The sequence below is a fragment of the Oxyura jamaicensis genome, unplaced genomic scaffold (assembly GCF_011077185.1).
Source record: "Oxyura jamaicensis isolate SHBP4307 breed ruddy duck unplaced genomic scaffold, BPBGC_Ojam_1.0 oxyUn_random_OJ72808, whole genome shotgun sequence".
Taxonomy (NCBI): Eukaryota; Metazoa; Chordata; class Aves; order Anseriformes; family Anatidae; genus Oxyura; species Oxyura jamaicensis.
Genome location: NW_023311257.1, coordinates 1 through 10927, shown reverse-complemented (window position 1 = coordinate 10927; position 10927 = coordinate 1). Strand labels below are relative to the sequence as shown.

General features: G+C 66.8%; 2 protein-coding genes across 2 annotated transcripts; one reads left to right on the top strand and one right to left on the bottom strand.

Moving 5' to 3' along the window:
* Window positions 1-2815: 2815 nt before the first annotated feature.
* Window positions 2816-8536, top strand: SDHC (succinate dehydrogenase complex subunit C; the record flags this gene model as incomplete). The annotated part of the gene is made up of 5 exons (XM_035314487.1): window positions 2816-2934; window positions 3405-3506; window positions 4069-4130; window positions 5951-6114; window positions 7660-8536. Coding segments are annotated over 5 exons (552 nt in total), but the record flags the coding sequence as incomplete, so codon positions are not given.
* Window positions 8537-9570: 1034 nt separating this feature from the next.
* Window positions 9571-10919, bottom strand: CFAP126 (cilia and flagella associated protein 126). The gene is made up of 3 exons (XM_035314486.1): window positions 10697-10919; window positions 10106-10183; window positions 9571-9919 (listed from the first exon to the last, which is right to left on the bottom strand). Exons 1-3 carry the CDS (start codon window positions 10835-10837, stop codon window positions 9794-9796), a joined length of 345 nt encoding a protein of 114 aa, XP_035170377.1. The 5' UTR covers window positions 10838-10919; the 3' UTR covers window positions 9571-9793.
* Between the last annotated feature and the right edge of the window lie 8 nt (window positions 10920-10927).

Below are 10927 nucleotides of genomic sequence, written 5' to 3'. Positions count from 1 at the left end.
TGTCCCCCCGGTGTCCCCGTGTCCGCCTCCGGCGGCTCCCCCCGCCCCCAACCCCTCCGGGGGGGCGAGAGGCGGCACCGGGGGGGGGGGGGGCGGGGGGCCGGGGCGGGGGGGGGGGGCCCCGCGCCCCCCCCCCCCCGCGGGGGGGGGGGGGGGGGGGGGGGGGGCGCGGGTTGGGGTGACTGGTGTCACTGGGACCGGTGGGAGGAGGCGGATTTGGGGTGGGAGCCGGTGGGAAAACGGAGCACGGGGCTGGGACCCTTCGACCTAGGGGCAGGGAGCTTGGGGCCGGGGTTTGCCTGGCCGAGGCGAGCCCAAATATCGGGGGAATTGGTGAAATTGCCCATTTTCACCCCGGAAAAAGGTGCGCTGACTCCGTTCCGCGTCGCAGCGGCTCGGGGCCGTGCTCAGGGCAGGCACCGCGTCCTCACGGAGCCGTCCCATGAGACTTCTGCAGGAGCTCAGTAGCCCCCCCGCAGGAATAACCCCAAATTTTCCCCCGGAACAAGCCCCGCGGGGCCGGGAGGTCGCCCGTATCCGGAGGAAGGCTCCCGTTCACCTTTGCTCCTTGCAGGTTTTATTCCTGCCGCCTCCCCGCCGCCGCTTGAGGACGTTCGGCCCTTTGATGTCAGGGCTGAAGCCGGATTTCGGGCATTCCGTCCCCTTAACGTGGTCCCTTCGTGGCGGCGTGGGGCCGTCGGGCTTTTGGGGGAAGCTTTTGGGGGCGGTTTGGTGAAAAGCAGAGCTCCCCGGCGCGCTACAGCGCGATCGCAGCCCGGGCTCGGAACGTGAGACGAAAGCGAGGTCTCTGCTTTGAAGCCGTTCCCCTCCTGCCGGCTTCTGCCCGGCAGATGAAGACAGCGTCTTTGATCACCTCTCGTTTGCCTCCTCCGCGGCGAAATCCGAGCGATTTCCCTCGAGCTGTCGCGCCGGAGAAATGCCGATGGCCTCTGCTGATGGGACGCCGAGCTGCCGCTCCTCACGAGCCGGCCCCGGCGCCTCCTGAAGTTGTGCTCCCAGAGGGAGAAAACCCTCAAATGATTGGGTCCCCCCCCATAGCTCCCGGTGTCCCCGAGCCGCCGCCTGCGTCTTTGTCCCCTCCCGCAGGTGGCGGCTGCCGGCCTGGGCGACCTCAGGTCCGTGGGCTCCTGCTCGAGGGCTCGGTTTTCTTTTAGGGCAAAACGCGTTTCTCGGCGATGGGGAAGGAAAACGTGGGGTAAGGGCCGGGAGCTGGGGCAGGTGCAGCAGCTCGGAGCGTCCCCATGGAGGGGAACGGGGCCTGGGCGCGCCGCCACCTTGGTCTGCACAGGGCCGCGCTGAAGCAGGCTGCGATGCTCTGCGTGTAAAAAAAAAAAAAAAACAACACGAAAATGGTGCCGAGGGGATGGGGAGCTCCTGCTGGGGATCGGGCTGCGGGGAGGCGCAGGCGTGCTGGGTTTCATCCGCCTCGGGGCGGTGGGGTTCGGGGCCTGAGCTCCCTCCTCCAGCACCAGTGGTGCCGAGCGGCTCCCGAGGAGCTGGAGGAGGCCGAGACACCGGAAAAGAGCACAGAGAGGGCGTGAGAGGAGCGTCGATAATTAATAGCCTGCGGGCGCTGATTAATTATTCACCTCCTCTCCCCTGCCTGGGAGCGGAGGGGGGGGCTCGGGGCTGCTCCCACCCTGGCCTGGCCGAGCTGCGAGCGCCGGGGGCGCGGGGCGGGGAGGTGGCGAGGAGGTTTTGGGGAGAAACAGCCCCGTCTGCTGCGGGCCCGCACCCTGCCCGCCCCGGGGAGCGGCCGGGAGCTTCCTGAGGTTCCCGGAGCTTTCTGAGGTTCCCGGAGCTTTCTGAGGCTTTTTTTTTTATTTCCAGGGGTCTCCTGGGGGGGTGATGGAGGGCTGGGTACAGGCTCGGTTCCGCTCGGCTGCCGCCGCTTCCTCCCCCTGCGGCTCAGCCGAGTTTTCAGGGAGGGTTTTGATGAACTCGAGGCTGTGCCCGGGAAGGTTTTCAGTGGGAAACGGCGCGGGGCCGTGCCGAGGCTGTTTTTGCAACAGAAACTGGCGGGCTGGGTTTTTCCCACGGCAGCTAAATACAGGTGGTGGAAATTTGGAACCAAAGAGCCCCGCAGCCGGCGGCGCTCAGCAGGCAGCAGCCGCAGCGCGACGAGCTCAAGCTGGGCTCTGCGCCGCGCACGTCCCGAGCTGCGATGCCGTCCTGCGGAGCTTCCAGCCCTGCCTCTGAAGGAGGATTTTGAAAGGAAACAGCCCTCGGATCATTTACGCCGGAACTCGGAGCGCTTCCTCACAACGGCTCACACCTGGCCGAGAGCTCACCCCCAAGATGTTTTCCCAGCCGTGTCCTCAGTTCATCCGAAGAGCAGCAGAGCTTCGTTTACCCGCGGCCGCTAACGAAGCCGGGCGAAACGCAGCGCTGCCTTTTCTGCGTGCGGCGGGCTGGGGCAGTGACCTGCCACCCCCCCGGCGCCAGACGAGGGGCGACGTCACCCTCTGGGCGCGGGGACAGCGGTGGCCTCGAGCCGAGATGTCTTTCCAGGGCCGTGTGCCGCCCGCCCTGCTGATGGCTGGCAGGAGAGCGAGCACTGGGCTGCCTCGGCGCAGCCCCGAGATCAGGGCGCGGTTCGGTCTGTCGTACAAACGAGCTGTTACAGCCCACGAGGCTAATTACCCTGCGGCTAATTACAGGCTATGGTAAAGAACGAACCCGCGGGCGGGGTCTGGAGGCTCGCTGTCAGAGCTCGGTGTAAGAGCTCGGAGGTTTAGGAACAGCCCAGATCTCGCACCTTGGGGGCTGATTTTAAGGCACAAACCCCCCAAAGTGGCGAATTCCCTGCCCGGCCCCGCCGCCGGCGCTCACGAACCTTCTCCACCTCTCTTGCAGATGCGTCGGTCGGCGATGCCTGCTGGCTCGGCTCGGCCCCGGCTTCCCCGTGCGCCAGTGAGTGCGAGGGTTTACGGGGGGCGGGGGGGGGAACAGGATTAAATTCTCCCCCGGGGGATCGTGGCCGAGGCGCGGGGGGCACGTGTGCTTTCTGTCCTCTCAGTAATTCCGCCCGATCCCCGCCGTGCGTCGGCCGGGCTCTTAGCACGTCGTGCCGTCAGCGCGCGGCCTATTTACGGGGGGGCTGGGGATAAATAAAGGGTGGGGGTCCCTCGGCCACCCCCTGCCGCTCTGCGTCACCCCGGAGGGCCGGGAGCCGCAAATCCTCCCCGTGCTGTCGGGCTCGGGGAGGGAGTGGTGATTTTTCTGCTGAACTGGGCTGAGCGTCGTCGCCGCGTGATCTCAGGAAGGTGAAATTCCGAGCTCCTCGTTTGGCGCAGCGTGCGATTACCGTGGCAGTGAGGAGCAGGCTGCGCCTTAGCGGCGTTCGGTAATGCGCCGATTGCCCCCGCCTCTTCTCTTCGCAGCGTTGTGCCGATGGCCACGACGGCCAAGGAGGAGATGGCTCGCTTCTGGGAGAAGAACACCAAGTCCAGCCGTCCCCTGTCCCCTCACGTCACCATCTACAAGTAAGGGCCACGCGCGGGGACGCCCCTGGGGGCAGCCCCGGCCCCTGCGTGCACTTGAGGCGAGCTGGGGGGGGGCAGCACATCCCCAGGTACCCCTTGGGGTTGTTAAAACTCGCTTTTTTTCACACGGGGCCTTGAGGACGGGTGCCCTCCCCCTCCCAGAGCCGTGCCTCTCCCTCACCGGGGCGGAGGATGGCTTTTCTGGGGCCTCTTCTGTCACTGTTCCACCTTCCCTCACGTAGCTCCGAGTCTGGGTGCCCAGCCCCTGCCCCTCTGTTCCTAAAGCCCTTCGCAGCCTCCAGTTCCGCCCTCCTGGAGCTCTCGGCGGCCGCCCTTCCCCTTCCCCAAGCCGTGCCAGCGCCCTTTGCCATTCCCAAGCTGCCTCTGCAAATTCCCGCGGCTCTCCCCTCTGGCTCCAGCTGGATTCCTTGAATAGCTCCGAGTGCAGGCCCGCCCGCCCGGCCGCGCCGAGCTCTCTAGGAACAGGCGGGCCCTGCTTTCTCCCTGCTCCTCCCGCCCCCCTCGCGCCCCGTTTTGCTGACGGGCTCGCTTTGTTTTGCAGGTGGTCCCTGCCCATGGCGATGTCCATCACGCACCGGGGCACCGGCGTCGCGCTCAGCTTAGGTGCGTGCGTCTCCCACCCGCTGGCGGCGCGGGGCCGGATCCCTCCGACGTGGCTGCGGCTTTTTCCCCCTCGTCTCCAGTTCCAGCAGCGGGTTTTCTCCCCGTTTATCCCTGCCCGGATCTCCTCGTGCCCCCAGCCCTAAACGCTGCTTCCTTCCAGCCCTCCCCCAGCCTCCAAAAGCTGCTCCAGATCTCAGCCCTTCCCTCCAGTGCCTGTTTTTTCCCCCCAGCCGGGGGAAGGGCTCTCAGCCCGGCAGAGCTTTGGGGATTTTCCCTGGCACTGTCAGAGTCTCGCAGCTTCCTGGCAGCGCCCGGGGATCCTGCTGGAGGAGGAGGTGGCGCTGCCATCAGAGCTGCTGAAACCCCCCTCCGGCAATCCGACTCGACTGAGTGAGAGGACGCCTGACTGTGAGAGGCCGCTTCACTTCCATCACGGCAGCGGGGAAGGAGCTGCCGAGGGGGAGGAGCTGGGTCGGCTTCTGCAGGAGGGCAGCGAGCGAAGGGGCTCAGAGGAGACGCGCGGGGCCGAGGCCTCGCCTCCTTCACCCTAAAAGCGCAGCTGGGTGGAAGCGAGAGGGGGCAACGAGGGCCGGGAAGTCGGGCTGCCCAAAGCCAGCACCCGTGCGTGCCCCCCCAGCCCCCCCCCCAGCCTCCATCCACGGCGCGGAGTTTGGGGTTTTATCTCCAGGAGCTGGGGGGACGTGCCTGGCCCCGTGGCACGAGGTCCCTGGCAGCAGCCCGAGCTGGCAGGGCCGCTGCTGCCCTTTGTGGTGCCGCATAAAGGAGCCGTTGATCAGCCGGGGTGGGAAGCGATGGCTTTCCGCGCCGATGGAGCAGGGAGGAGAATCGCTGTCTGCTGAGGAGGGGGAAGCGTTCACCTCCTCTCCGCCGAGGGCTGTAATTACGGGAGCCTCTGCCTTCCGGCACTTCTCGAGGGCTGACACAAAGGCCGTTGAGCAGACGAGTGGCTGAGCGGGGGGGAAGCAGCTGCTTGCCTCGCGCTGCCAGCGCCGGCCTCAGCCCAGGCTCCCGAGCGTGCGTGCGGCGCTGCAATCAGGCGCTATTGAGCTCGCGACGTGGCTGGCGGCTCGCTGCGATCGCTCCCGTTCTTTTGGCAGCACCATCTGGAGAAAACCCTCTCTTGGCCCAGAAACGAGGCGGGGAAGGCGCAGTGGGTGCTCGCGGCACGCCGTCTCTTTGGCCGCTGCCTCTCCTGCTGGCGCCCGCTCGGGCCGCGCGAGGCAGCTCAGGCCTCCTGCCCTGAGACGTGGCTCCGAGGGCGTTGCTGAAGGGCGCCCGCCTCGTGGTTTCCCACCTCGCTCCCACCTTTAGCCGTGACTCTGGGCTGGTTTCGCTGCCGTTGCCCGAGCTCCTGCCGGGTGTTGTGTGGGCGACGCAGCCCCGGTGCGGGCCCCGCGTTCAGGGCGTTGCTGCCCCACGTGGAGCCCTCGGCACCCTGGGGTGCGTTGTCACAGCACGGCAGCCACCGGGCAGGGGAGGCCTTCTCCCTCCTTCCTCTGCTGACGGTTTGGTTCTGGCCCTGTCCCCAGACGAGGGACGTGGAGGTGGCCTCGTGTGTGACCAGCAGGAGCATCCCTTGCCGCGTGGGGTTTGTGGCCGGACGGACAAATTTGTCCGGAGTTGCTCTTAAGTGTAGGGAACAAATGAGCGCAGAGCTGCTCCCAGGCACAGCTCCTGAGCCTGGGGCTCCTCTTTGGGGGCCTCGGGCTTCCGCCGAGGGTGCTGCTGCGTGCCTGGGTCCTTGCGGGCAGCACGGGGCCGCTGCCGCCGGCCTCACCCGCGGGCTTTGTCTCCTGCAGGCGTCTCCCTCTTCAGCCTGGCTGCCCTGCTGCTCCCGGAGCAGTTTCCCCACTACCTGGCCGTGGTGAAGTCGCTCAGCCTGGGCCCTGCTCTCATCTACTCCGCTAAGTTCGCCCTGGCTTTCCCCCTCTCCTACCACACCTGGAATGGGATCCGGCACCTGGTGAGTGGGCTCCCGGTGCGCCCGGGGGGGTGAGGGAGGGGAAGCCGCTGCTGCTGCGGGAGCTCCGGGTGCGCAGTCTGGGCCGGTGCCCTTGGAAACGAGAATTAATCACCTCTGAGCTATTTTGGGGTACATTTAAGTCGCAAAGAGCAGCGCCACGCTGATGCTTCACGGGGCGACGCAGCCGGCAGCAGCATCCCCTGCTCCGCGGGGCCGTGCGGGCAGAAGCTTCCCCCCCTTTGCTCATTTCCCCCCCCCTCTCCTCATGTTCCTAAATAACGCTGAGCTATTTAATGAGCCCAGAAGACACAGCACAGAGGACTGGTGATGGAAAGCAACCCGTGGAGTCTGCCCCGGGCTGGAGTGGAACAGGCAGCTCTGCTCAGCCCAGCTTCCTGTGTTTGACGAAGGAGGGGGGGAGCTGGAGAGCCGAGGGTTTCTTGCTGGGAGGAGTACCAGCCCTGCTGCTTTTTGTAGCTGATTTTGTGTTTCTGCAGCTCCAGCTAGCTTTGGTTTTAGGGGAGCAAATTGCCAAAGCAGCTGGCCCGGAGCGTGGCATGATCCTCCTGCTGCGGGCGGTGGCGGCACGTGCGGGCTCACGCCGCGGGCGCTGACGGCGCCGAAGCTGCTGGGCGCTGTTTGTGTCCTGCACCCAGCGGCAGCCGTCACGAGGTGCTCGTGGCAGCTCCTGGCCAGGCTGCTGTGGGTCCTCGCACCCGCGGCGCTGCCCGTCGGCCCCTCGGTGCCCGCTCTGCGAGCGCTCGGAGGTGCTGTTGGGCAGATGGAGCAGTCGGAACCAGCTCCGTGCTCGGAGCATCGTGAACTGGATGCGTGCTGAAGTCCCTGACTGCACGCGTATAAATTAGGCCGCCAATTAAATCGTCGGAGAACGAAACCAGCAGCGCTGGCCCCCGGCTGAGCTCGGCAGCGCAGCACCGGTGGGAATAAACAGGGAATAAACAGGGAGCGGCTTTGGGTTGGCGGCTCCACGGCTGAGCCCAGCCACCCGGCTTTTAACCGGCCACAATCAGGTGGGAGATGGGATCCCGCCTGCAGCACCCGAGGGCTGCCAGCTCCAGGGGTCCTCCTGGTGTCCCCCCGACGTGCTGGGAGCCGAGGCTCGTCCCCCACCTGCCCGGCTCTGCCCCGGGGCTGTCAGCGCGGCCGCAGCTCTGCGCCGGGCTCTGTAACCTATTTCTGTCCGCAGGAGAGCAGCGAGCGGAGAGCAGCTGCCGCTTCTGAAGCGATCCTGGAGCGCTGCGGCTGCGGGGGATTAGGGAGAGCTCCCGGGCGGCTTTGCTGCTGGGTGGGGGGACGAGGGGGGGGGATCAGCTTCCTCCGCCACAGCCCGGAGACCCCTGCCCGTTTCCTGGCGGTGACGGATGCTTGTGCCTGTTTGTAGCCCATGATCTAGGGGCAGTTTTTTGGGGTGGTTTTGCTGGTTTTTACCAGGGCGGTGCCTCTCCACCTGCGTCTGGCACAGCCCCGCGAGGGCCTGTCCGTGTCCCGCTGTGTTAACTCCGCTGTCTCTTCTCTCCCCCGCAGGCGTGGGACCTGGGGAAGGGCTTCAAGCTCACCCAGGTCCAGCAGTCCGGGGTGCTGGTCCTGGTCTTGACCCTGCTCTCCTCGGCGGGCCTGGCGGCCCTGTGAAGGCTCCTCCCGCTCGGTGGCCTCCCGGTTTTTGGAAGATTTGTTCCGTCCTGGCCCACCTGGGGCTGCACGAGGAGAGGGAGGCGGGGGGGGGGGACACACACACACAGACTCCCCAGGAACTAGAAGCCTTTGGGGCAGGGGGGCGCTTCCCCTGCTCACGAATCTCGCGGATGATCAGAGTTGCTTTTCCTTAGCCCAGACGAAGCGCTGCGCCCAGCCGGCTGCCTCGTTGCGGCGGGAGGGGGGGGACACGGGCCAGGACCAGGGGGCTCGTGTCGCAGCATCGCGCTCCTGAGAGCCGCCCGGCTTAACCCGAGCAAACTCCAGGGCGTTTCTTTTCTCTGCCCTGTCCCCGAGCTTGGGACAATGCTGGATCTGTGTCCCCGCGGCTCCGAGTGGGCTCGGGGAGGCCGGCAGCACGCGTGTAGGCTCGGCGCAGGACAACCGTCCGCATTGAGGGCGGCCCCGCGCCAGGGGAGGGAGAGCGGGCAAAGCTGCCAACGCCAGCACCCGCGCGGGGACGGGGACATCTGGGCTGCCCGCGTGCCACCGCGGTGCTCAATCCCGACTCCTTGCCACCTAAATTCTTCTAATTCAGCCAGATTTGGGGCTCCGGGGCCCCTGCCACGTCCAGTTTTCCCGTGGGGAAGCTGCTCTGTCAGCGGCGTGCCCGGCAGGGCCGTGGTTTTCCCGGCGTGTGTTGCCAGCGGCTGTCGGCTCAGCGCTTCTTCGTCGCCCACCTTTGCAATAAAGCAGCCTCGATCCTTCACACGCGTTTGGGCTCGGCTCTTCACCGAGGAGTCAGACAAGGGGGGGGGGGGGGGTTTGCTCTGAGGTTAAGGGAGCTGCAGCTTCCCGGAGGAGCTGGGATGGAAAAACAAGCCCTTGGCTGTGTTTGGAGAGCCAGGTGCAGCGCCTGAACTTTGGAGTTTGGCTCGGGGCTTGCTGTGCGGAACGCTGCCAGCCCAGCAGAAAGGAATTTCCTACCTGGGCCGTGTTTGCGCTGGGACAGCCGCGCTCAGAGCGCAGCTTTTTGCTCCGATCCGCCCGTTTTTAAGGTTCGCCCTGCGCAGAGGAAGGCACAAAGAGGAGCCGTGCCCCGCTTTCCGTCCCAGCGAGGGTCTCGGCCCCCTTCCCGTGCGCAGCATCCGGCCGGACGCCGGCTTCACGGGGAAGGAACATCTGCTCTCCGCGGGCTTGTGGGGGGGGGGGGGAGCTGCTCTGATAAAGATCCAGCCGGGGCTGCTGCGTTCGCCTCCAGCCCCTTCCCTCCCGCTCAGCCCCTCGCCTGCCCGGCGGAGCTCAGCACCCTTTAATTAGCAGGAGGCATCCTCGCCCCGAGGAGGAGACGAGAAACCTCTCTGCTGTCACCGCGGCGGAGGGGACGCGCTGCCGAATGCCTTTCAGTACAGCTCCGTGCCCCAGCAGGAGCAATTTTCTGGGTGAAAACGGCTGTGTTTTAGCTTCAAACCAATTACTTCCTGCAGCTGCTGAAGCGGCTTTTATTCGGGAGCCACTTCAGCTTGCTGATGAGCGATTCTGTCAGGCGTGACAGCTGCTAACCAAGTTCAGCCTTCGCTGTGCCTCCGCGCCGCGCTTCGCAGGCTTTCTTTCCCCCCTGCCAGCAGTGCAGGATCCGTCCCCGCTGCCCCCCCCCCCGTCCCCCCAGTTCCCTGCTGGTGGGGAGCCCCCCGGGACGGGGGACCTGACGGTAACGGGGTTTGTGGTGCTGAGCACCGGGAGCCGCAGGTGAGACACCAAGGAACGAGACGCCAAGAAAGGGGATGAGCGGAGACACGGCACGGGGAGGGCACGGCCCCCGCAACCAAGCAGCGGGAGTTCTGCCGTGGTTTTTTTTTTAAACCTCTATTTTTTCCAATTGCTGTCAAAACACAAACACTCGGCACCGGCCTCGCTCGGTGCACTGTGAAGCGCTCTCCTGCCCCCCCCGGGTGATTTTTGGATCTCTGCTGGGAACCGGCTTGCGGGAGCTGCAGGAGAGGGGCCGAGGAGAGCCCCGGGCAGCTCAAAGCCCCCGGCGCAGCGATGCCGATCCCTTTCCCTGTGGCCCAGCTTCCCTCGCAGTGGCCGAGGCTGGGATTTGGGGTGCAGCGACACCCCCGAGATCCTCCAGGCCAGGCTGTGGGGAGCTCAGGACCCCAGCCGTGCCCCCTGCCCCCTCCTCATCCTCGCAGCGAGGCTGGCACGAAGCCGGTGGCTCCGGCGACGCGTCCCGCTCCACGCGGACATCCATGAGGCTGGGCTTACGGCAGAGCGGCACCGCGGCTTCGCTGCCGGGCTGCTCCTCCGGCAGCGATTTGGGAGAGGGCTGAGCACCCCGGGGACCCTTGCCGGACCCCTGGCCGCTCCTCGAAGGCTCCTTGGAAGCTCCTGTGTCCGACCAAGGCCCTTGGGGCTGCGTGAGGGGGATTTGCGTTACGCCCTGCTCACAGACACGGGGATGTGGGGTGGCGGAGAGGGGCGAGAGGAACGGAGGGGAGCGAGGTGCCACGGGGGGGCTCTGGGAGCAGCTCAGCATCAGCCCCGGTGCTCCGAGGTTTTCCTCCGGGCTGGGAGCTCCTCCTGCCGGCACCGCCACGAGCACGAGCCCGGCTTCGGGGGAGACGCGGGGAGCCCCGTGCCCGGAGCGAGGGGAGATGGCGGCACCGGGTGGGGAGGTGGGGGGGTACCCTGCCTGCAGCATCCCACGGGAGGAGAGAGGTCCCCCCCCCCCCCACCGTCCCCCCGCAGCTCCAACCCTGCGCCCACCTCCCCTTTCCACCCAGATTGCACAAAACTCCCCCCAAAATCACCTCCCAGCCCTGAAAACCCTCTCCCGCCCCCCCCCCTTTCCCCCCCCCGAAGCGAGGGGTCACCCGGTGTGTGTCACCCGGGGGGGACCAGGCCCCCGCCGCCGAGGGGCACCCACCTTGCCGGTGACCTCGGCCCGGAGGCCGTTGCTGGCGCTGGTGAGGGCGGCGGAGGCGCGGAGCCAGCCGGTGAGGCGGGCGGCGGCGGCGGGCGAGCGCGCCGTGAGGTTCAGCTTGGCGGGGGGAATCCTCGGGGGCATGTCCCACGTCCCCAAAAACGTGCCCCAGGGGGAGACCTGGAAGGAAAAACGGGGGGGAAAAAGGGGGGGGGCGGGATGGGGCCGGGGGGG